Below are 27,038 nucleotides of genomic sequence, written 5' to 3'. Positions count from 1 at the left end.
ACTGGGTTTATGCTAATGTGCATAGCCTTTATATTCAGACAAGTGAGTTGCCTCAATCCCTCAAGAAGAAACCTGGGAATTCAGAACCTACATTTTGTAGTGTTGCTAGCTAATGTATATTTTAAATGTCTTTAAAAAGGATATTGATGCTATTATAATTAGTAGCAAAGATAAACACCCTTCTATTTTAAGCTATAATTGTCCTTCCAGAATCAAATTCAACCTTTGCCATTAAAGAAACCACCTTGAAGTGTAATAGAGAAAATACAGTCTTAGGAATCCAACTGAACTGAGTTCAAATTCCATGTCTGCCACATACAAGCAGGTTTTAGATGAGTTATTTCATCTCTCCTAGCCTCAGTTTGTTCACCTACCAAATGAAGAGACTATTGCCTCTGCTTAGTTGTTGGAAAGGTAACATTCTAAAGTAGATGTAAAATATTTAACCCCCGTGTCTGACAGGTGTTCCACTGATGTTTTGAGGCAGCGGTTGTTGGTCACATTGTAGGGATCAACAGGCTTTCAATGAAACTTCTGGAGAATATATAAACAATAAAACCAAGAATATCTGAGATATCCCAACCAATCCTAGAACCTCAATTTTCTCATAGCCTCAGTGTTTCTCATCCAAAAAGTTAGGAGGTATAACACGGTGACTCTGATGTCTTTTTCCATCGCTCAATTGATTTCCTTCTAAGGTATGAGTGGAGCACAAGTCATGTGATTTGCTTCCCTGATCAAGCCTTGTTGCGATCTAGAATGCTGTCCTGGTGGTCGAGTTAGGGTGTCTGTTGTTCCCCATGCCCCACGACTGCATAAATGCCAGGACAATTAGTTAGCAAGGAATGGATGTAACATGTTTACCAATATTTCTGCTTCACTTCTACCCTATTGCTATCAAAACACTTTCAGTCATCTCCTCCTCTTATCAAACTTATAGCCAGAACACAGTTTTGAAAACATACCATGAAATGGAAGAATAAAATGCCTACTATCATCCTGTCGGGATTTTGATTATGTATTACTTATAGTTTTTTTTATTTTATTTTATTTTATTTTATTTTTCTAATTTTAAAATCTTTAATTCTTACATGTGTTCCCAAACATGAACCCCCCTCCCACCTGTATTACTTATTGTTGAAATACTTTGTAACTTTTATTTCAACACGTGGCCTCAGTTTTTATGCCCTTGATACTCCAAGAATTGCTCTCACATGGAATGGACCATGTCCAAAAATTTGAGAAAATATTTGCCTAGCTCCTTGTGAGATTAATTAGTTATGTCATAATTAAACAAATCAATTTGAATAATTCCTTGCAGGTTTCTAGTAATTGCACTGAGGAGCAAATCTCATCATTTCCAAAAAAACACACTGTTTTATATCTGTGAAAATATTTAGAATTTGAGAATGGACCATCTGCCACATCTTATCCTAAATTGCAAGCTTAATGATTTAACTGCTTAAAGTGACTAGGTGATATCTGTCACAGTCAACATGTCACAAATGATCCATTTCTCCCTTAATGTTCTGTAATAAATATACAGAAATTTGAAAATAAGTAAATATTTAGAATATATAAAATGTAATTATACTAATTGCTTCCAATTGCTTTTTCTACAGATGAGCTGCTAAAACAAGCTTAAATAATTTGAAAAATAGGCTGCTAACTCTCTTTAATTTGATGATAAGCACTAACTTTGACATGTAGTAAACATTCTGTATAGGTTACTCTTTCATTTCTTTTTTTTTTTTTTTCTAACACCATACACAAAGATAAACTCAAAATGGATGAAACACCTAAATGGAAGACCAGAAACTATAAAACTCTTAGAGGAAAATATAGGCAGAACACTCTATGACAAAACTCACAGCAAGATCCTCTATGACCCACCTCCTAAGGTAATGGAAATAAAACCAAAAATAGACAAGTGAGACCTAATTAAACTGAAAAGCTTTTGCATAGCAAAAGAAACTACAAACAGGTTGAAAAGACAGAATGAGAGAAAATAATAGTAAATGGAACAACTGAAAAAGGATTAATCTCCAAAATATACAAGCAGCTCATGCAACGCAATACCAGAAAAACAAACAAGCCAATCAAAATGTGAGCAGAAGACCTAAACAGACATTTCTCCAAAGAAGACTTGCAGATGGTCTTTCATTTTTTTATGTTATTAAATAATTCATATAAAAGTTAAAAATCAGAGAAAAAGTGATGTTGGGAACTTCAGGTGATCTTTTTTACTTGTTTAAGGAAAAATAAGGGCTTCCCTGGTAGCTCAGCTGGTAAAGAATCCAGATGCAATGCGGGAGACCCCCGTTTGATTCCTGGGTTGGGAAGACCCACTGGAGAGGGATAGGCTACCCACTCCAGTATTCTTGGGCTCCCCTGGTGGCTCAGACAGTAAAGAATCTACCTGCAACGTGGGAGACCTGGGTTTGAACCTTGGGTTGGGAAGATCCCCTGGAGAAGGGCATGGCAACCCACTCTAGTATTCTTGCCTGGGGAATCCCTGTAGACAGAGGAGCCTGGCAGGCTACAGTCATGGGTTTGCAGAGTCAGGCATGACTGAGTGACAGAGCACAAAGGCAAATAGAGAAAATTCTTTAGGTGCTTGCTACACCTAAAACTTATCTGAAGGTTTGTCTATTGTGTTTATTTGTATACTTGCATCAGTAGGAATAGATATTTTCAGCAGGAATACATTTAAGGATATTAGTGGAAAATCTGGACATTTGTGTATAAGGACGTAGAGTGTCTAAGGAGTTTAAGTTTTTTGTTTGTTTTAATAGCTAGAGGAAATGATAAATGATATTCTTAAGATCAATAACCAGTAACACTGAAGAAGCTGAAGTTGAATGGTTCTATGAAGACCTACAAGACCTTCTAGAACTAAAACCCAAAAAAGATGTCCTTTTCGTTATAGGGGACAGGAATGCAAAAGTAGGAAGTCAAGAAACACCTGGAGTAACAGGCAAATTTGGCCTTGGAATGCGGAATGAAGCAGAGCAAAGGCTAACAGAGTTTTGCCAAGAGAACGCATTGGTCATACCAAACACCCTCTTTCAACAACACAAGAGAAGACTCTACACATGGACATCACCAGATGGCCAACACTGAAATCAGACTGATTATATTCTTTGCAGCCAAAGACGGAGAAGCTCTATACAGTCAGCAAAAACAAGACTGGGAGGTGGCAAGAATACACAAAAGAACTGTACAAAAAAAGATCTTCTTGACCCAGATATGATGGTGTGATCACTCACCTAGAGCCAGACATCCTGGAATGTGAAGTCAAGTGGGCCTTAGGAAGCATCACTACGAACAAAGCTAGTGGAGGTGATGGAATTTCAGCTGAGCTATTTCAAATCCTAAAAGATGATGCTGTGAAAGTGCGGCACTCAATATGCCAGCAAATTTGGAAAATCCAGCAGTAGCCACTAGGACTGGAAAAAATCAGTTTTCATGTGAATCCCAAAGAAAGGCAATGCCAAAGAATGCTCAAACTACTGCACAATTGCACTCATCTTACCTACTAGTAAAATAATACTCAAAATTCTCCAAGCCAGGCTTCAGCAATATGTGAGCCGTGAACTTCCAGATGTTCAAGCTGGTGTTAGAAAAGGCAGAGGAACCAGAGATCAAATTGCCAACATGCACTGGATCATCAAAAAAGCAAGAGAGTTCCAGAAAATCAACTATTTCTACTTTATTGACTATGCCAAAGTCTTTGACTGTGTGGATCACAATAAACTGGAAAATTCTGAAAGAGATGGGAATACCAGATCACCGGACCTGCCTCTTGAGAAACCTGTATGCAGGTCAGGAAGCAATAGTTAGAACTGGACATGGAACAACAGACTGGTTCCAAATAGGAAAAAGAGTACGTCAAGGCTGTATACTGTCACCCTGCTTATGTAACTTGTATGCAGAGTACGTCATGAGAAATGCTTGGCTGGAAGAAGCACAGCTAGAAACAAGATTGCCAGAAGAAATATCAATAACCTCAGATATGCAGATGACACCACCCTTATGGCAGAAAGTGAAGAAGAACTATAGAGCCTTTTGATGAAAGTGAAAGAAGAGAGTGAAAAAGTTGGCTTAAAGCTCAACATTCAGAAAACTAAGATCATGGCATCTGATCCCATCACTTCATGGCGAATAGATGAGGAAACAGTAGAAACAGTGGCTGACTTAATTTTTTTGGGCTCCAAAATCACTGCAGATGGTGATTGCAGCCATGAAATTAAAAGACACTTATTCCTTGGAAGGAGAGTTGTGACCAACCTAGATAGCATATTCAAAAGCAGAGACATTACTTTGCCAACAAAGGTCCAACTCTTCAAGGCTATGGTTTTTCCAGTAGTCATGTATGAATATGAGAGTTGGAGTATAAAGAAAGCTGAGCACTGAAGAATGGATGCTTTTGAACTGTGCTGTTGGAGAAGACTCCTGAGAGCCCCTTGGACTGCAAGGAGATCCAACCAGTCCATCCTAAAGGAGACCAGTCCTGGGTGTTCATTGGAAGGACTGACGTTGAAGCTGAAACTCCAATACTTTGGCCATGTGATGCAAAGAGCTAATTTATTTGAAAAGACCCTGATGCTGGGAAAGACTGAGGACAGGAGGAGAAGGGGACGACAGAGGATGAGATGGTTGGATGGCATCACTGACTCAATCGACATGAGTTTGGGTGAACTCCGTGAGTTGTTGATGGACAGGGAGGCCTCCTGTGCTGCGGTTCATGGGGTCGCAAAGAGTCAGACGGGACTGAGCAACTGAACTGAACTGAAGATCAATAAGTTAACTTTTCTATTTATTAATTTATTTCTAAAGCCAATGGGAATAATAGGCTTGCATTCAAGAGAAGACCAGGTATATATTATTGAAGAAGTCCAATCAAATGATGAAAACTGGAATGGCAAGGAGGATTATAATAGAGCCTGAGGGCAGATTTAGAATATTTTTCAGTAATGTGGTCAAAAGTAATAGGTTACATTTAGAATATCAAAAAGAGTTATAGTCAACTCAGAGTTTTCAAGATTGTCGAACTGAGATAATCATCACTGTTTATTTTTATATTTGTTTCCCTTTTTTGTCTAATGATTAGCTTATTGTTAGACTAGTCAACAGAGTTGTTGGTGACAAACCAGTTGTACTAGATATGGATTTTGGAAAATCAAAATCTGCCTATAGAATTTTACTTAGCTGTAACATAGAAGCTTTTGAAATCATAAATATTTAGCTCCTTGGCAATAAATAGGAACCTTTGACTTTGGGCATTTTACTTGATTTTTCTGAGGCTCAGAAAATTCATTTTACAGCCTTCCTGGCTATAAAATAGGAGTGATAGTCGCATTTGCTCATGGAGTTATTGTGATTATTAAAGTATAGCATACACATAACATACTTAGTCCAGTTCCTAGAACACAATAACATTTAGATAAGTTTCCATATATGCAACAAATACTTTAAGGAAATTCTAATTTAATTTTTTCATTTATGGATAATAGAGCATATTACTGACTATAAAGATTGAAAGGAGAGGTTGAAGTCTTTAAGAAGTAGTTTGGCAAAAAAAAAAAAAAAAAGATACCAGTGAGGATAACATATAGCAAGTGAGAAAAGCACTTGGAAGAGAAATTACTGGGTTGCATACCAAATAATGCATGTGTATTATATATCAGATATTGCTCCCTGGTGGCTCATACAATAAAGAATTGGCCTGCAGTGCAGAAGACAGGAGTTGAATCCCTGGGTTGGGAAAATCCCCTGGAGTAGGAAGTGGCAACACTTTCCAGTATTCTTGCCTGGAGAATCCCATGAACAGAGGAGCTTGGTGGGCTGCAGTCTATAGGGCTGCACAGAGTCGAACACTACGGAGCGACCAACACTTTTACTTTTACCTGCATTGTATCTGGACATGTGGAAGAAATAGAAATGGTCAAGATGATCCTTGCTACCAAGAAGTATCAAGCAATTAAATATATTTTACAAATTGCTGGCCAAATACTTCAACTAGGGACTCTTCCCTGTAGCTCAGATGGTAAAGAATCTGCCTGCAAGGCAGGGGACCCAGGTTTGATCCCTGGGGCCGGAAGATCCTCTGGAGAAGGGAATGGCAATCCACTCCAGAAATCTTGCCTGGAGCATCCCATTAACAGAGGAGCTTGGTGGGCCACAGTCCATAGAGTCAGAGTCGGACATAACTGAGAGACTAACGCTAAACTACTAAGGAATTCTTAAGTCCTGAAAATAATCAATGAGTTCCCTGACCCCCCTGTAGACTCTCAATCCCTTACTCTCACATGGTAGCTGAGCATGTCATCTTGATGTTTCTCCCAATAATAACTCAGACATATTTGGGCCTTGATGGATTAGAAAGAAGATAATTTTTAGGATAATATGTATTTGAAATCATTCCAAATTTTTGGTTATATTCTTATCAATAGTTTTGTTGATTTAGTTTTATTTTAATTTGCTACAATATTACATATATATCCATATGCTATCGTACTTTAAAATAATCTCATTTGAGATTTATTAAAACAATATATTCCTGGTCAAAAACTTTTTGCATTTATTCTATTTCACAAATTCTTACCATCCTACCTGAATCAGTTTTCTTTCTTGCTAGATGTCATACAAAGAGGTATTAAGTGAAATTGTGCTTCTTTCTTTGTTTTTGCTATTCCAGTGTCCATATTTCAAATATATCATGATAACCTGCAATGTAAAAGAATTATGTTAAGCACTCTGTGGTGCAGAGTTGTGTTGGATCTTATAGTCTAGCAGGAAACAAGAGATACTTGTAATTCTGTCTGTACACATACATGCATTAAGAGAGTCATTTGGTAATTTTTAAAAATTTATTTTTTTCATTGAAGGATAATTGCTTTACACAATTTTGTTATTTTATCTCAGACATCAACATGAATCAGCTATAGGTGTACATATGTCTCTTCCCTCTTGAACCGCCTTCCCATCTCCCTCCTTGAAGATGCAAGTATGCAATCCTTAAAAACTTACAGATGCATGGTTATTCACAAAATCTTTATTCTGTTTTATTTTTCGAGGAGAAATAACTTTTAGAGCATTTGGTGTGTGGTGCAGTTATAACTCACACCAGTTCTAGTGACAACACTGAAACATAGGCAAGACAGCATCCTACGAGATGAAGGTGGAGTCTATTTTTAAAAAATGGTACAAATGAACTTGTCCACAAAACCGAAACAGAGTCACAGATGTAGAAAACAAATTCATGGTTAAGGGGGTTAGAAGAGGAGGGATAAATCGGAATGTTGGGATTGACATATATTTATATATATATACTATGTATAAAACAGAGAATTAATGAGAACCTACTGTATAGCATAGGGAACTCTGCTCAATACTCTGCAGTGGTCTATATATATGGGAAAAGAATCTAAAAATAGTGTTTATATGTATATGGATAACTGATTCACTTTGCTAAACACCTTAAACTAACACAACTTTGTAAATCGACTATACTCCAGTAAAAATTTTTTAAAAGAGTAGATTTCAGCTGAAGTACAAAATTTAGTTGGATACAGACTCTTGATCACAAGATATACTGAAAATCACAATAAAAGTAACCCGCTTAAAATTTTTCTAATCTATTATGTGCATTTCATAATTACTAAAATAATTTGAAGTATCATTGTTTGTTATTCTTGCCATTTGCCATCTCTTGCTGAAAAAAAATGTCCATTTTTCTCTGTGAGACTTAATAAATGTTAGTTTTAAGTAAAGACTGGTACAGTTAATAAATTATGCACTTCTGAGGTAGTGAAGCTAATTCCATTTGCCAAAACTAAGTTTTAAATATCCAATGTGAAATTTACACTTTCACTCTTTCTCTTTGATGGAAGTTTCTCCGTGGCAGTGTAGGAGATTATCAAGGAGTGCTCTGAAATCTGAAGTAATGTACAGTCTATTGCAGAATCAGTTTCAGTGCTGCTGCTGCTGCTGCTACTAAGTCACTTCAGTCGTGTCTAACTCTGTGCAACCCCATAGACGGCAGCCCACCAGGCTCCCCCGTCCCTGGGATTCTCCAGGCAAGAACATTGGAGTGGGTTGCCATTTCCTTCTCCAATGCATGAAAGTGAAAAGTGAAAGTGAAGTCGCTCAGTCGTGTCTGACTCTAGCAACCCCATGGATTGCAGCCTACCAGGCTCCTCCATCCATGGGATTTTCCAGGCAAGAGTACCGGAGTGGGGTGCCATTGCCTTCTGATAAGCATAAGCAATGAGACATTTAAAATGTAGATTTTCTTTTCTGAAAATATTTTAATATCAAAATTATGTATTTAGAATCTCAGAAAGTTAGCCATACTACATATTAATGTATATGTTTTGGTTCAGTAACCTTTATATCAGTGTTTGATTTAACATAATTAGTTAATGATATAAATTAGTTATAAACTTACACATAATGATACAAACTAGGAAAATTGATATGGAAATGGTGAAAGAAAGCCTCTGACTAACAAATTACTGCCTACATCATTTGAGTTCTTTTGCTCAGTAGCCAGCAGTATTGTACACATAGTAGGCACTCAGTCAACACTTAATGATAAATGAATTGAAGTAATTTCTTTGTTAATGGTTTTAGCTACTTAATCTTTGATACTTCAGTGATTCATTTTTGTCTTTTAAAGATCACCTATTAATCAGCGGTGTATACAAGCTCATTAGCAATTGTGAAAATTGGACTTTTTGTCTGATATAAATGTTGTAAGATCCTGTTATATAAAACTATCCTATTATTATTAGTCTTACTATCCTATTGTGATCATGAAAGTGATAGTTGCTCAGTCATGTCCAACTCTTTGTGACCCCATGGACTGTACCCACCAATCTCCTCTGTCCATAGAATTCTCCAGGCAAGAATACTGGAGTGGGTAGCCATTACCTTCTCCAGAGGCTTTTCTGGACCCAGGGATGGAACCTAGGTCTCCTGCATTGCAGGTGGATTCTTTACCATCTGAACCACCAGGGAAGCCCTATTATGATGATATGATCCTGTTAAACTATGTTGATCACATGATTTTCTGCTGCAACCCTCCAATAACTGTTACTCTCACTCGACTTTAAAGCCATAATGGTTTATTTTTAAAATTTATTTATTTTTATTTACCTATTTATTTGGCTGTACCAAGCTTAGTTGTGGCTTGTGTAATCTTAGTTCCCTGACCAAGGTTTGAACATGGGCCCTCTCATTGGGAGTATAGAGTCCTAACCACTGGACCACCAGGAAAGTCTCACCATAGCACTGTATTGATGGTCTAAAATATTTTTTACAGAGTCTGCCCCCATATACACACCGGCAAAGACCCTGTCTTTGACCTCCTTTCTATAATTCTAGTCCTTCCTCAATCCTGCTCTAGTCTCTTGCTTTTCTTCAGTACCTCTTATAGAAAATCCTCTAAAACAAGAACATCTTAATGCCTCAGGACATTTGCACCACCTGTTTTTATCTCTCTGGAATGTTTTTTTCTCCAGAATATGTGTGAAGCTTGCTCCCTCATCTCATTTCAGTCTTTATTCAAAGAACAGATTCTTATTACCTAATCATCAGGTTTAAAACTACAAGCACCACCCCCAATATACAATATCTTCCTTCTTTATTTCTTATACAACATTTAATTGGGCTCCCTGGTGGTAGTGCTAGTGGTGAAGAATCCACCTGCAGTGCAGGAAAAGCAGGAGATGTGGGTTTGATCCATGGATGGGGAAGATCCCCTGGAGAGAGGGCAGTGGCAACCCACTCCAATATTCTTACCTAGAGAATCCCACGGACAGAGAAGCATGGTGAGTTACAGTCCATAGGGTCACGAAGAGTTAGATATGACTTAGCACATATGTACACACTACTTAATACCTTCAGACACTATACATTTAAGCTATGTATTATTTTTTTCTTATTCCCGTTATTGGAAGATAAGCCCCTTGATGGAAGGATTTTGCATGTATCAGTAACATCTTTACCCCATGACCTAGAACAGAGCCCAGTACAAAGTGGATATACGCATAATGTACATTTGCTGAATAGGAGAAAATCTTCATCCTGAAACTACCAAAATAAATTAATAGAGTGACGGCATTTCTTTTCATTCACTTTGAATCTTCTTGGATGAATACTAGAGCTATTTCTTTAGTATTAGTAGGAATTTAAACATCAAGAATCCAGATGGTCAGATAGAATAATGAAAGGCACATAGAAATGTGTTTTGAATTTGTGCCAACTTGGCAGCAAGCTCTGAGCAGCTTCCCGAGTTTGTATTCTTTAGAGATTCTCTCTATCTCCCTAAATAGTCTGTGGCCGCTCCTTCAAGTTAAAAAAAAAAAGAAAAAACAGTTTTCAAAATCTTAAATATAATTTGGATTGTGTGTCTCTGAACTTCCAGCCAATTTGATTTTTGAGAACTCATTTGGTTGTTTGATCCTACTTTTTGCGTTAGTGTTTCTATTGCTATGCATATAAATGATTTCATTCTATTTAAAGGTCACGATCTTCAGAAACCAATGCTAATGCTGCTACATGACAGCAGTAGAAAATAGGAGATGTAAATTTGGAAATATTCTGCTAAATCGTGAGATAAGAAAAATGTACAGACTGAGGATAGTATCAATGTAAAACACAAAATTTTAGAGAAGATTGGAAAATCTTTTGCTAATGAGAAGTAAATGACTTAACCAGGAAAGGAATTGAAGATTAATTCCTCAATGAACATGAAACACTGAAGCAGCTGCCTTTTGGCTTTGAAGAAGTTTGGGTTTTACAACATTGTAAGCTGAGTGTACGGAGAAGGCAATGGCACCCCACTCCAGTACTCTTGCCTGGAAAATCCCATGGACGGAGGAGCCTGGTAGGCTGCAGTCCATGGGGTCGAAAAGAGTCGGACACAACTGAGCGACTTCACTTTCACTTTTCACTTTCATGCATTGGAGAAGGAAATGGCAACCCACTCCAGTGTTCTTGCCTGGAGAATCCCAGGGACGGGGGAGCCTGTTGGGCTGCTGTCTATGGGGTTGCGCAGAGTCGGAAATGACTGAAGTGACTTAGCAGCAGCAGCAGCAGCAGCAAGCTGTGTGTAATGACAGGAAATGTAAGAGAAAGGAAGTTTGCTCCTACCAACACTGTAAAGAAGCTAGAGGAAGAAGCTGACATCATCACTAATACATCAGTCATAAATAGGATGACATCATCTTGTGGAAATCATTTAAGAACTAAGGAACTTTTTATTCTATTCTTATGTCTTTGAAAGGCTTTTAGTTATTTTAAAGTAAGTTAATCTCCTTTTAAAGGCTTGTTTTCTGAAGGCAATCATTTGCCAATGTTGCCTGACCCAGAACAATTACAGCACAATATCTAAGACACAAAAACTCTGGGTTAAATTTGGAAAAATGCAATGAAATTCCAATATTCTGAATCAATAGACTAGGGCAAATTAAGGTTACAAAAGTCTAACTTCAAATCAGTGCTTCTTTTTATTTATTCACTTTTCTTTTTTAAACTGTTTTATTTCTTTTATATCCTTGATGCCCAAGGGTATTTACATCCTTGATGGCCAAGGGTACATTAAGTGCTTTACATAAATTTATTATTATGTGGAGGCAGCACTGCTGAATGGTTCATCTTACGTGGAGGAAATTAAGGTATCGAGGTGTCAGATAATAAAAATAAGCTGTTTTTTTTTTTGCTTGCTGAGCAAGGGAGAGCTGCAACACTGGAGCAAGTTCAAAAACGTTTTCCTGAGACCTGAAAAAAAAAAGTATCCAGGAGAAATGTATTCCTCATTAAGAGAGATGTCATACATTAAGTTCACTTTTTTTTTCCTTTGGACTGGCTATTTTCCTGATTTTCATCATTAAGTCACAGGCACCGATTTCAAGGATGTTCTATGTGGGTGATATAGGGCTCTATAAAGGGCATAAACACATTTGGGATGAGGCAGAGTTTTCCTTAAAAGAGCAGATGCATGCCTTGCCCCAAATCACTCAGGTGGTGAGTGGAGGTATTGGAATATGAAACAAAATGGTTTTGTTCTGAAGTCCTGGTTGTTGTTTTTGTTGGTTGGCTGTTGTTGTTTTTCTGTGTTAAACCCTTGACTTGAAAAACTTCTGTTTTAAAATATAATCTTACTATAAAGGAAGACTCAGAGGAAAAAATTCAGTAATTACAGTCCTTGGTTCACACTTAATTACCAGATTTCTCAAAAGCAAAAACAAAGGAAAAGCAAATAACAAACAAACAAAAATAGAAAGGAAAGAAAAAAGTAGACTAGGTAATGATCTATTTATTAAAGGCAAATGGAAACATTATGTTGATTTGGTTTAAGGTTCATTCTTCCAATATTGTTGGGATTTTTTCCTAACAAACTAAGAGATTGTTAATATAGATGAAGAACTTGAGTCACAGAGAGATAAATAAATTGCCTACTGTCACACAGCTGGATAGTGTTGGGTCAAGAGTTGATCCAAGGAGTCTGACTTCAAGACCACGCTTCTATCATCTGTTATGTTTCCAAACATAAAGCTGACTTACCAAAAGGTACAGAGAGAAGAGATACTATAAGTAACTTAAATATTAGTCATGATACTTGTGAATATGTTTATCACACAAATTTCCTATAACTTTTTGAATTAACTCCTGGTTTCCTTCTTCACTTGTTGTAGCAAATGCTTTCTGAAAGTACTTCAGCTGATTGATGCTGTTCTTTAAATATTCATGATATCCATAGATTTTAGTTTTGTGGTTCAGCTGCTTGTAGACTGCAGTCCATGGGTCACAAAGAGTCGGACACAACTGAGAGACTGAACTGAACTACTAGTAGAATTTGTAATATTCTGTGGTGGTGATGATCCATTGAACATGGAAAGAGATGAAGTCTTTTTACCACCGCCAATATATAACCCACTATAAATATATATATATATATATATACATATATATATATATATATATATATATATATATATATATATGAGAGAAGGAACTGGCAACCCACTCCAGTGTTGTTGCTTGGAGAATTGCATGAGCAGAGGAGGCTGGCAGTCCATGGGATTGCACTAGTCAGGGACGATTTAGCAACTAAACCACCACTGCCATATATATAAATATACATATACACACACATATATAAAAATATTTGAAGTGCCCTACTGAGAATGAATAAGCAAAACAAGACTTAATTAAAAATGTCAGATTAAGTTGCAGACAGGATCTTAGAACCATTAATAAACAAAATAAGTGTTTTTTATATTGGCTTGAGATAATATTTGGTACAAAAGCATACATAGTATATATAGTTAAATGTTATATGATCTAATATGCAAAAATTTACTTTCTCATATTGATATCCTTATATGTCTTATTCCATTTTAGGTTTATTCGAAGTAGTACAGTGATAAAATTGGTCATTCCCTACCACCATATCCCAATAATTTTATGTAAGAAAAAATAAGCTTTTCGTATCCAAAATTTGCAGTTTATGGAATTAAGTTTATTCTCATCTGCCAGGAGTTTTAAAAAAATTGGTAGTTTTTTTTGGGCCTTATTTTTAGTTTCATCTCCATTATATTGAAGTAATTGGTAAGAAAAAAGAAACCTTTTAAGGGCTTCCTATGAGGCCTATAGCTCTTGCAGTCCTTTGATCTGGACAGATGTGGCTTCATTTCAGTTTCTTCTCTGTAAGTCTCCTAGTCCCTTCAAATGGCCTAGTAGATAGTAATCCAACACAACTCCAGGGGCCTTCTCTTCCATGAGGTCTACATCTGTTTCCCAGACAACATTTATGCACGAGTGTCCCTGCAGTGACAAGGAGGGTTGGCTAAGCCCAATGCAATGCCATTGTCCTGTTTTGGCCCTAAAGTACCTGCACCCAGGCAGTTTCCCAGGCAGGAGTCAGATCTTGGCCCACCGTTCTCATCTGCTTGGAGAAAGCAAGCTCTCTCAGTAGCTCCTGTGAAATTCTCCCACGAACTTGAGAATAGAAGGTAGCGCCCATCACCATTTCCCCAAGTGGACATGGAGATTCTCAGTGTAGCAATGGTTCTTTGCATGCAAATGTCAGCTCTTTTATAGCTCTGCTCTGAGTACGAGCTGGCAGAGATCTTGAAGTAGATTTCTTTGACAATTGCCTAGGAAGATTTAGAATTTCACTTCAGGATTTTATATCCATTGGTCTTGGTGTTAAGGTAAAACTTTCATGTTAACCACTTTCTCCAGTGGTTGAAAATAGTGTTTATTATTAGAGACAAAGAAAGGAGTCAAGAGGGATAACTTTCTGTGTTCATGCTGTGTTCTTGATTCTGCATCAGCACCTTCACATAGTTGTCTGATTTAATCATCATGACTCCATGGAATTGTGACTATTCTCCCCAATTTACAAAGGAGGAAATTAACTTTCAAAGAGTAAAGTTTTTAAGGCCACACAGACACTATGGAAATAGGGATGCCTGACTGGAAAGCTCCTGTTTTTCTTGCTCCATTGCTGCAGGTAAGACATCTAAATCTAATCACCAGTGTCAGTGTAGGATTGCCTGGTGTATTTCTCAAAGAGTTACCTTCCTTTTGTAGACTTGGATGTACGAATGTTTGAGATCATTTCTCCTGCTAATGCTCTTGAATGCTGCAAACAATCTTAACATTGGCTGAGTCTTAAAATATATATTTAAATTTTTTTTTCAGACAATAGATTTTGAAGGTTTCAAGCTATTTATGAAGACGTTCCTGGAAGCTGAGCTTCCTGATGATTTCACAACACACCTTTTCATGTCATTTAGCAACAAGTTTCCTCATTCTAGTCCAATGGTAAAAAGTAAGCCTGCTCTCCTCTCAAGTGGTAAGTCCAAGTATTTACTAAAAGTCTATATAATGCAAAAAACCTCAAAGGGCAATGTCAGTACAAGTTCTCTATAAGATGAGATGATTTGCTTAGAAATTACCTTTGTTGCAGGATTTATCTTTTCAAACTAAGATTGTACAACTAAACATTAGAGAAAATATACTTTATCATTATACATCACTTGTCATTACAGTGTCTTAGAAGTCTATGTTTTAGGTAATAATTTTAAGAGATACTTCCATAAAATTTAAGAAAGTGCTCTTTTAAATTACTGGGATATATATAATATCATGTATCATACACCATGTATCATATATCATATATCAGTAGTCACAAGGCAGTTATGTCTTAAAAAACATAGTATTTAATATCACTTGTTCAAATTACCAGTATTCTTTCACATTTTTAGATTTGTAACCTCAGAGTATTAATTTTCCTCTTAGATACTTAATTCAATTTTGTCACCATAGAGATGTTTAGGTCTCTTATTAGGTGTAGGTTTTAATGCATTACTACCTGTCACTAAGTATGTCACTCTCCACACAGTCAGGAAAACAGAAATCTCACTATGTTACTTTAGGGAATGTGAAATAGGAAATGGGTAAAACAGTGTTGGAGAGTTTGAAATGCAAAGATGAACACTGAGGCATGCGGAGGTACAACCACGGGAAGCATATGCCTCCCCCAGGTTGGAGTCATCAAAACCCAGAAGCTAGGAAGGAGGACCTCTTGAGCTGGAAGGCAGAGTTTGAAGGTAGGGGATTTTGCCTGGCAGATGGTGACCATCAGACTCCTGTGCAGAGGATCCTTCCTGACAGGCTCTGGTAGCTCAGGAACTCAGGGAGGAGCCCACAGCCCTGGAAGTCAGACCTCTTTCAACATCACCATGGTCTCTGCAGGACTGAATGGCGGGCTGTAAGCTGCAGGCTAGAGGACAGTTGCTGCTGGAGCCAGGTTCTGCGAGAGTGAGATGTTGGAAAGATCTAAGAGGAAGTGCAGGTAGAATGGCAGGAACCAAGCCCTTCTCTCTTCTCCCTTCTCAGGTCTCTTTCATGCCCTCTCTGAACCCAGCCAGATTCCATCAGTCAATGGAGAAATGTAATCTTCAGCAGTATGTCTCAAACTCAGATCTAGGACTCTTTAAGGCTTCTGAAAAATCCTTCAGTTCAGTTCAATCGCTCAGTCGTGTCCGACTTTTTGCGCCCCATGAATCGCAGCAAGCCAGGCCTCCCTATCCATCACCAACTCCCAGAGTTCACTCAGACTCATGTGTAACAAGTTGATGATGCCATCCAGCCATCTCATCCTCTGTCATCCCCTTCTCCTCCTACCCCCAAACCCTCCCAGCATGAGGGTCTTTTCCAATGAGTCAACTCTTCACATGATGTAGCCAAAGAATTAGTTTCAGCATCAGTCCTTCCAATGAACACCCAGGACTGGTCTCCTTGAGGATGGACGGGTTGGATCTCCTTGCAATCCAAGGAACTCTCAAGAGTCTTCTCCAACAGCACAGTTCAAAAGCATCAATTCTTCGGTGCTCAGCTTTCTTCACAGTCCAACTCTCACGTCCATACATGACGACTGGAAAAAACATAGCCTTGACTAGATGGATCTTTGTTGGCAAAGTAATGTCTCTGCTTTTCAATATGCTATCTAGATTGGTCATAACTTTCCTTCCAAAGAGTAAGTGTCTTTTAATTTCATGGCTGCAATCACCATCTGCAGTGATTTTGGAGCATAGAAAAATAAAGTCTGACACTGTTTCTGCTGTTTCCCCATCTATTTCCTGTGAAGTGATGGGACCAGATGCCATGATCTTCGTTTTCTGAATGTTGAGCTTTAAGCCATCTTTTTCACTCTCCTCTTTCACTTTCATCAAGAGGCTGTTTAGTTCCTGTTCACTTCTTGCCAAAAGGGTGATGTCATCTGCATGTCTGAGGTTATTGATATTTCTCCTGGCAATCTTGATTCGAGCTTCTGCTTCTTCCAGCTCAGCGTTTCTCATGATGTACTCTGCATATAAGTTAAATAAGCAGGGTGACAATATACAACCTTGAGGTACTCCTTTTCCTATTTGGAACCAGTCTGTTTTTCCATGTCCAGTTCTAACTGTTGCTTCCTGACCTGCATATAGGTTTCTCAAGAGGCAGGTCAGGTGGTCTGGTATTCCCATCTGTTTCAGAATTTTCCACAGTTTATTGTGATCCACACAGTCAAAGACTTTGGCATAGTCAATAAAGCACAAATAAATGTTTTTCTAGAACTCTCTTGCTTTTTCCATGATCCAGCGGATGTTGGCAATTTGATTTCTGGTTCCTCTGCCTTTTCTAAAACCAGCTTGAACATCTGGAATTTCACAGTTCATGTCTTGCCGATGGCTGGCTTGGAGAATTTTGAGCATTACTTTACTAGCGTGTGAGATGAGTGCAATTGTGCGGTAGTTTGAGCATTCTTTGGCATTGCCTCTCTTTGAGATTGGAATGAAACTGACCTTTTCCAGTCCTGTGGCCACTGCTGAGTTTTCCAAATTTGTTGGCATATTGAGTGCAGCACTTTCACAGCATCATCTTTTAGGATTTGACACAGCTCAACTGGAATTCCATCACCTCCACTAGCTTTGTTCGTAGTGATTCTTCCTAAGGCCCACTTGACTTCACATTCCAGGATGTCTGGTTCTAGGTGAGTGATCACACCATAAATCCTTAAAGATCCCCAAACGGTTTTGTTTATATGTGTGATATTTATTTCTATTTATCATATTAAAGATGACACATTCTATAAATGAAAATGATCAACCCACTGTTGTTCAGTCACTGAGTCGTGTTCGACTCTTTGTGACCCCATGGATTGCAGCATGCCAGGCTTCTCTGACCTTCACCATCTCCTGGAGATTGCTCAAACTCATATCCATTGCAACGGTGATGCCATCCAACCATTTCATCATCTATTGTACCCTTCTCTTCGTGCCTTCAATGTTTCCCAGCATCAGGGTTTTTTCCAGTGAGTCAGTTCTTCACATCAGATGGCTAAAGTACTGGAGTTTCAGTTTCAGCATCAGTCCTTCCAATGAACATTCAGGACTGATTTCCTTTAGGATTGACTGGTTTGATCTCCTTGCAGTCCAAGGGACTCTCAAGAGTCTTCTCCAACACCACAGTTCAAAAGCATCAATTCTTCAGTGCTCAACCTCCTTTGTGGTCCACCTCTCATCCATACATGACTACTGAAAAAACTATAGCTTTGACTAGATGGACCTTTGTTGGCAAAGTAATGTCGCTGCTTTTAACATGCTGCCTAGGTTTGTCATAGCTTTTCTTCCAAGGAGCAAGCGTGTTTTAATTTCATGGCTGCAGCCATCTTCTAAGTGATTTTGTAGCCTGAAAATAGAGTCTTTCACAGTTTTCTCTGTTTCCCCATAGACTTGCCATGTAGTGATGGGACCAGAGGCCGTGATCTTAGTTTTCTGAATGTTGAGTTTTAAGCCAGCTTTTTCACTCTCTTTGATCTTCATCAAGAGGCTCTTTATTCCTCTTTGCTTTCTGCCATAAGGGTGGTGTCATCTGCGTATCTTAGGTTATTGATATTTCTCCTCGCAATCTTGATTCCAGCTTGTGCTTCATCCAGCCAGGCATTTTTCATGATGTACTCTGCATATAAGTTAAATAAGCAGGATGACAATATACAGCCTTGGTGTCCCCAATTTGGAAACTGTCTGTTGTTCCATGTTTGGTTCTAATTGTTGCTTCTTTACCTGCATACAGGTTTTTCAGAAGGCGGGTAAGGTCATCTTCTATTTCCATCTCTTCAAGAATTTTCCTGTTTGTTGTGATCCACTCAGTCAAAGGCTTTAGCATAGTCAATGATGCAGAAATAGGTGTTTCCTGGAAATCTCTTGCTTTTTCTATGGTCCAAAGGATTTGGCAATTTGATCTCTGGTTCTTCTGCCTTTTCTAAATCCAGCTTGAACATCTGGGAGTTATCAGTTAATGTACTGTTGAAGCCATCTTGAAGAATTTTGAGTATTACTTTGCTGGTGTGAGAGATGAGTGCAATTGTGTAGTAGTTTGACATTTTTGGCATTGCCTTTCTTTGGATTTAGAATGAAAGCCTACCTTTTCCAGTCCTGTGGCCACTGCTGAGTTTTCCAAATTTGTTGGCACATTGAGTGCTGCACTTTCACAGCATCATCTTTCAGGATTTGAAATAGCTCAGCTGGAATTCCATCACCTCTACTTGCTTTGTTTGTAGTGATGCTTCCTAAGGCATGCTTACCTTTGCACTCCAGGCTGTCTGGCTCTAGGTGAGTGATCACACCATCTTGGTTATCAGGGTCATTAAGATCTCTTTTGTATAGCTTCTGCTTCTGTTAAGTCCATATCCTTTCTCTCCTTTTTGTGTCCATTTTTGCATGAAATATTCCTTTGGATAAACCCCTTAGATGTTGACAACAATATTATCTTTATGAAAAATGATCATTTTCAAACTAAATAATGAAAAGGTATACATTATATTATACTGTTACAAATGACTACTGTCCAGCTACATAGAAGACAGCTGAGTAACCACATTTGCTTCTGTGTCAACATATATGTCATGTAACCCCTTGAAAACTCCACTGTACCCTCATGAGGAAATGAGAGTGAAAAAAACAAATGACAGCTCAGAATCCAAACTTATACCATATTGACCTTACAAATCTCCTGAGAGAGACTCAGCTATCCTATGGGAGCCACAGGTCTAGAGACTTCCTGCTCCGACATTACAATGTAGAATATCAAAGTGTGGGTAAAGAAATGATGGGAGTTTTACTAGTTAGCACTTGACCCAGAGAGATGGTACGGGGAGGGAGGTGGGAGGGGAGTTCAGGATTGAGAACACGTGCACACCTGTGGCGGATTCATGTTGATGTATGGCAAAACCAATACAGTATTATAAAGTAACGTAAAATAAAATCTGAAAAAATAAAATAAATAAAATAACAACAACAAAAAATAAAACATGTAATTAAGAAATAGGCGATTGAGTCATAAACCAAAAGTGAGCAATCTGATGAAGAGTCCACACTGTTAAGTCTTATACTGTACTCCTTCCCTTTCTGTTAGAAAAGTCATATATTTTTCCTTGGGTAATTATGTTGTTCCCTGCTTTTTAAATGGAGAAGGCAATGGCACCCCGTTCCAGTACTCTTGCCTGGAAAATCCCATGGATGGAGGAGCCTGGTGGGCTGCAGTGCATGAGGTCGTGAAGAGTCGGACACGACTGAGCGACTTCTCTTTCCCTTTTCACTTTCATGCATTGGAGAAGGAAATGGCAACCCACTCCAGTGTTCTTGCCTGGAGAATCCCAGGGATGGGGGAGCCTGGTGGGCTGCTGTCTATGGGGTCACACAGAGTCGGACACGACTGAAGTGACTTAGCAGCTGCTTTTTAAAACAGATGTACACCTTTCATATGTGATATTTTTATCCCTTTGAAATATTAAACAATTAATATGCCTTTACCCATCAAATATTTTCGTTCCTCAAATAATTCCCCATATCTCATGAAGTGAGAGGACTCCCCACACTTGCTGATTCTCTGAGTGGAATTCATTTAGTTTATTCTGATGCGTCTGTTTCAGCTTTCCAGTGTTCTGTGCTGCATATTTTTAAATGGTAGAGATTCTTACTTGGATCTAGAGATTAAAACTTCTGTATTCTCTGTTTCATTCTATAAATGGTTTGCACATTCAGACATAGCAAAGTTGTCCCTTATTTAAATTTACATGAGCAAGCAATACTGTCCTTGGGTTTTGAAAAAAAAAAAGCGGGAATATTTTTTGATATGTTCTCTCTCTGAGTCAACAGATTCAGACTAATTGTGTCAGACTTGGAAGAAAGAGACAAGTTGAATTATTTTGGTAGTCTCATAAGGAATTCAAGTCTCAAACCCTCTTTTCTTTAGATAGCATATAGTAAGTGCTACATGTAAGATGCCAGATTTACAAGGAGTAGAGATCAAATGGGGTTTCAAAATGGGGAAAAAATAAGGACTAACAGCTTGTACTTCATTTGGGATAATCACACATTCTACAAAGACCTACTTGAAAGGAATTACAAGGTAGGCTATGTAACTCTTATACCACAAGAATAAATTAAACCATGATGCCTTTTCAAAGCATGGCCTCCAATTTTAAAACATAGGTGCATAGTGTCCTTGGTAGCACTCTTTCTCATTCTATGTACTTTGCAGGATTACCTTTGATAGTTTTTTTTTTTTTTTTCTGGGAAATAAAGAACACTGGATAATAATAAAATTTTCAAGACCTGGGGTAACCTTGACTCAGAAACCATATATATATATATATATATATAATTCCTTGAGACTTAAAATAATCTAAGTTATCTACATAAGATGTATTCATGTTTGAAAACAAGTCACAAATTATTATTGAATAATGAGGTGCTATAATCTGCTTTGTTGATCACTCTGAGAATTTATCTGTTTCATCACCACATTACCATCAGGAATATGATAGCCATTCTTGATTATATAGACTGAATAATAAGAGCTTCTTAACAGGACGGCATACATTTTAAAAGGAAAAACTATTGTTCTTATTAATGAACAATGATCATGTATTTGGTAAAAGTAAAATACTTAGTTTTTATAGAATAAAATATTTTAAGATAAACATAAGTAAGTATAAGGAGAAGGCAATGGCACCCCACACCAGTACTCTTGCCTGGAAAATCCCATGGACGGAGGAGCCTGGTAGGCTGCAGTCCATGGGGTCACCAAGAGTCGGACACGACTGAGCGATTTCACTTTGACTTTTCACTTTCATGCATTGGAGAAGGAAATGGCAACCCACTCCAGTATTCTTGCCTAGAAAATCCCAGGGATGGAGGAGCCTGGTGGGCTGCTGTCTATGGGGTCGCACAGAGTCGGACACGACTGAAGCGACTTAGCAGCAGCAGCAGCAGCAGCAGCAGCAGCAGGTATAAGTGTTATGAGTGTGTAGGTAGTTGTGTTTGTTGAACTCGTAAAGCCTAATGATCCACCTGGCATTTCATGTAGCAGATGATATATTGTTTTGGAACATTTTGTTGCCGATAAGTGCCTCTTATCACATATTTAAACATATGATGATTAATTCTATTGTTCCCATGTTGTACTCTTAGTTTTTGAATGTATCTCCTATGTACCATCTTTCCACCTTTCCCATAACCTCTTCTGCTTCATTGTCAATGCCAAATCCTTCATCCCAAATCTCTTTACTATTCCAATGACCCATTTCTCATTTTACCCTCTCTAGAATCTATCACTTGAACTATTACCATTACAAAAAGGTTTTCTCATTTGGAATCCCTTTTTTTCTTCCTTTCAAGAGGCTCACAAACCCTCAGTCATGGATCACTATTATGATCCCATATTTCAGTCCCTATGATTTGAACACAACATAACCAGAGAGAAATCTCGTAAATACACAGATTTTTGCCACTATAAATTCCTAACACCAGGTATCTTTTCCCTTCTATTTTTTGATTGGGGTATAACTGCTTTACAAGGTTGTGTTGGTTTCTGCTATGCAACAACATGAATCAGTCATTAGTATACGTGTATCCCTTCTCTTCAGAGCCTCCCTCCCAGTCTCTATCCCTCCCTCCCTCCAGGTCATCACAGAGCACAGAGCTGAGTTCCCTGTGCTGTACCTCAGCTTCCTGCTGCTGCTGCTAAGCTGCTTCAGTCGTGCCCGATTCTGTGCGACCCCACAGATGGCAGCCCACCGGCTCCTCCGTCCATGGGATTTTCCAGGCAAGAGTACTAGAGTGGGGTGCCATTGCCTTCTCCACAGCTTCCTGCTAGCTATCTAATTTACTCATGGTGACTGAACACCCACGGGCTTCCCTGGTTGCTCAGTGGTAAAGAATCTGCCTGCCAGTGCAAGAGATGCTTGTTCGATCCCTGGTTGGGGAAGATCCCTGGAGAAGGAAATGGCAGCTCACTCCCGTATTCTTGCCTGGGAAATGCCATGGACGTGGGAGCCTGGTGGGCTATCGTCCACTGGGTCTCAAAGATAATGGATAGAGCTTAGCAACTAAAGAACAACAGGCTAACACCCAGTATTAACATGGTCTTAACACCTCTTCAGCTTTAAAAAAAAGAAAAAAATCTATTCTGAAAAGTATTTAGTCTTGTTCTCATCTCCTAGATCAATTAGATTAAACTTTTGAAACCTCCTTTAGTTTATTCATATCTTTCCCCTCACTCTCAACAGATGACATTTTTTTTTTAACATCACACACACACACACAGCAGGCATTGTCTAACATAAAAAGCCTCAGTTATTTCTCACACAATCCAAAACTCTTTATTACCCTTTCGGAGAACATATATTACTATATTCCAGATGGAGCCCTTCGTCTGAGTGTTCCATAAGGAATCAAACTAATTGTATCTGAAAGTCAAATAATTATATTCTACCCAAATCTGCTTCTATGCCTATCTTCTGTCTTGGTGAATGGAACCTGAGTATTTATCAATTTCCCTACCTGAAAATCTTGGACTCTCACTACCCTTCACTGCTTTTCTCCTCAGGTTTAATTAATCGAAAAGTGCTCTCTGTTACTCGTTGTAACTTCTTCTTCTCAAACGTTCTGCCAGTGTCATTTGATTCATTGTGTCATAGACTTTTAGTTAGCGTGACTCCCAGGCCCTACCCTTCTGTGTGCAAAATGGTTTTTCTAACACAGCAGTGTGATAATATTATTTTGAGATTCTGGCTTTCACTGTCACCTGCTGGAATGTTCTTTAAACCTTTATTTTCCAAGTAAATGTAAATCCTAGTTATTTAAAGTTAATTAAAGCTGAGTTCCTTTGCTTTGGGGATGGTACAGGAGAGGTCTAAGTACAAGGAAGTCCTAATCTTTCTGCCTCCCTCCTACACCCTCATCGCCACCCCCTTCCCCAGGCTGGATACACCCCCTCCTGAAGTGCCCTTGCTGAGCCTCCAGGGCCTGGGCAGGACAGTCAAGAAGGTGACAAAGTCTGAGTTTCATAGCATTAAGTCCATGCCATGGGCTTCCCTTGTGGCTCAGCTGATAAAGAATCCACCTGCAATGCAGGAGACCTGGGTTCAATCCCTGGGTTCAGAAGATCCCCTGGAGAAGGGAAAGGCTACCCACTCCAGTATTCTGGCCTAGAGAATTCCATGGACTGTGTAATCCTTGGGGTCACAAAGAGGACACAACTGAGTGACTTTCACTTCACTCAGGAGGTTTCCCAGATGGCCTTAGTGGTAAAGAACCCATCTGCCAGTGCAGGAGACCTAAGAGATACATGTGCTGTCCCTGGGCGGGAAGATCCCCTGGAGGAGGGCATGGCGAGGCACTCCGGTATTCTTGCCTGGAGAATTGCATGGACAGAGGAGCCTGGTGGGCTACAGTCCATGGAGTCGCAAAGAGTTGGGCATGACTGAGCACACACGCAGGCATGCACATCAGCTGGCATAGTCTGCCCCCAGCCCTCACTCTCTGTCTCCTTGCCCCATGCACCCAGATCCTTTTCATGTCCAACTGTTAGCTGTGACTTAACACGTGCTTTGCTTACTCAGGACTCTGAACTTTTCTGCATGTTTCCTCTGCCCTTATTTCACAGCAAACACCGTTCCTTCATGTCTCAGAGAGTGCTTCATTCTAATTCAAGAGGATATGCTGTGTTCCATATTAGGGGTGCAGTGATGGGAGAGATGGGGTCCCTAGAGAATGCTGCTGGGAAGCACCCTGGGCACCCTTGTAAAAGTCCCACCATCTGCTGCTTGCAGGATAGCTGGCATATCCATGCCTGTCTCTAGCTCCCACCTGTGACTGTTGTAGCACATGCATTCCTAGAAATAACGCACTTCAGCTAAATATTACTTCTTTTTGTATAAGATAGCAATTCAAAGTAGATATTTGTGACATTTGTAACCTTCCTTTCTCTAATAATAGGGCAATTAGAAGAGGAGGTTGTATGGTTTATTAGATGCTTCAAACACTCATTCTGTATATTCCTGTTGGGCTCCCAGGGCCCAGAATATTAACTTTATAACAGAAAAGTGAAGTGAAGTGAAGTCACTCTGTTGTCTCTGGCTCTTTGCGACCCCATGGACTGTAGCCCACCAGGATTCTCCATCCGTGGAATTTTCCAGGCATGAGTACTGGAGTGGATTGCCATTTCCTTCTCCAGGGGATCTTCCTGACCCAGGGATTGAACCCGGGTCTCACGCATTCCAGGCAGATGCTTTACTGAGCCACCAGGGAATCTCCCTTATAACAGTAAACGTTCTTTACTAGCCATCAGTTCAGTTCAGTTGCTCAGTTGTCTCTGACTGCGACCCTGTGGACTGCAGCACGCCAGGCCTCCCTGTCTATCACCAACTCCTGGAGTTTACTCAAACTGATGCCCATTACATTGGTGATACCATCCAACCATCTCATCCTCTGTCGTCCCCTTCTCCTCCCGCCTTCAATCTTTCCCAACATCAGGGTCTCTTCAAATGGGTCAGCTCTTCGCATCAGGTGGCCAAAGTATTGGAGTTTTAGCTTCAACATCAGTCCTTCCAATGAATATCCAGGACTGATTTCCTTTATTATGCATTGGTTGGCTCTCCTTGCAGTCCAAGGGACTCTCAAGAGTCTTCTCCAACACCACAGTTCAAAAGCATCAATTCTTTGGTGCTCAACTTTCTTTATAGTCCAACTCTCACATCCATACATGACTACTGGAAAAACCATTAGCTTTGGCTAGACAGACTTTTGTTGGCAAAGTAATGTCTCTGCTTTTGAATATGGTATCGAGGTTGTTCATAACTTTTCTTCCAAGGAGTAAGCATCTTTTAATTTCATGGCTGCAGTCACCATCTGCAGTGATTTTGGAGCTCCCCCCCAAAAAAATTTCTGCCACTGTTTCCATTGTTTCCCCATCTATTTACCATGATATGATGGGACCTTGCTGCTGCTAAGTTGCTTAAGTCATGTCCAACTCTGTGCAACCCCATAGACGGCAGCCCACCAGGCTCTCCCGTCCCTGGGATTCTCCAGGTAAGAACGCTGGAGTGGGTTGCCATTTCCTTCTCCAATGCATGAAAGTGAAAAGCGAAAGTGAATTTGTTCAGTCATGTCTCACTCTTAGCGACCCCATGGACTGCAGCCTACCAGGCTCCTCTGTCCATGGGATTTTCCAGGCAAGAGTACTGGAGTGAGGTGCCATTGCCTTCTCCGATGGGACGTTAGGTCAGTGTAAAATTTAGGTGGTTATTTCTTATTAGCTGTTTTATAGGGTACAAAGAGACCATTTTCCTAGTATCCTTTAAATCAGATCTTGCAGTGAATTGACCAGTTGTGCCATATAATTATTCATTTTACTATTCATTAATTCATGCATACATTCCTTTTCCAAAACATACTATGTGTCAGGAATTCCTTAAGGAACAGAGGATCCTTTAGAGTCAGGGAGAAAAACAGGCAGTTAGGTGATCAATTATCTAACAGTAAAATAAATGCTCCCCTCTATTTATCAGGAGTGTCTGAGATTTGAACCATAAATTAAAAATATCCAGGTCAGCTAGAGGTAGGGGTAGGTATGAGTGGGAGTGGATTGGAAGTTCCAGGAATAGAAAGCAACCTGTACATTTCTCTTTAAATATTAAAATTGTGTCCCATCACAGTACAGAGCACAAACTTTAAGACAGTCAATACTTATTTATTCAAAAATATTTATTGATCACTTACAATGTTCCAGGTATTATTAAAATTACTGGGAGTACATCAGTGACCAAAATAGAACTAACCCTCCCATAGTCACTTACATTCTAGTGGGGAAAGAAAGACTAATAAAAAAGTTAAAAAAAATTATATCAGGTTGGATGGTAATGAGTGTTTTTGGCAATAATGAATCAGGAACTGTGAGTAGAGGCTGAGGATGAATGAAAGTCCTAGGTTTCTCGTGGTTGATTGAAACTGGTATGAGGGTCAGAAGGAGGTAATTTTTGATGGTGCCAGAGTGGATAGTAGTCATGACTTTGGAAGTATTGGGCTCAGCCTGGAGATAGGGTTTGGAGAGGGGTTCTGGCAGGATAAGAGTCCTGTTGGCCTTTGGAATGGGCAAGAAGCTAGGCTTTTTGGGCACCCTGAGAGACCTAG

General features: G+C 39.1%; 1 protein-coding gene across 1 annotated transcript in view; it reads left to right on the top strand.

The window, feature by feature from the left end:
• DGKB (diacylglycerol kinase beta) overlaps window positions 1–27,038 on the top strand; it is a 796,797-nt gene that overhangs the window by 118,342 nt on the left and 651,417 nt on the right. Inside the window, exon 4 of the mRNA XM_052638442.1 lies at window positions 14,719–14,872. Within this exon, the coding sequence (XP_052494402.1) occupies window positions 14,719–14,872 (154 nt within the window). The remainder of the gene's footprint in view (window positions 1–14,718; window positions 14,873–27,038) is intronic.

This window comes from Budorcas taxicolor, chromosome 4 (assembly GCF_023091745.1).
Source record: "Budorcas taxicolor isolate Tak-1 chromosome 4, Takin1.1, whole genome shotgun sequence".
In the NCBI taxonomy this organism is placed as follows: Eukaryota; Metazoa; Chordata; class Mammalia; order Artiodactyla; family Bovidae; genus Budorcas; species Budorcas taxicolor.
The sequence above is the reverse complement of the archived record's forward strand: the minus strand, read 5'-3'. Positions and strand labels throughout refer to the sequence as shown.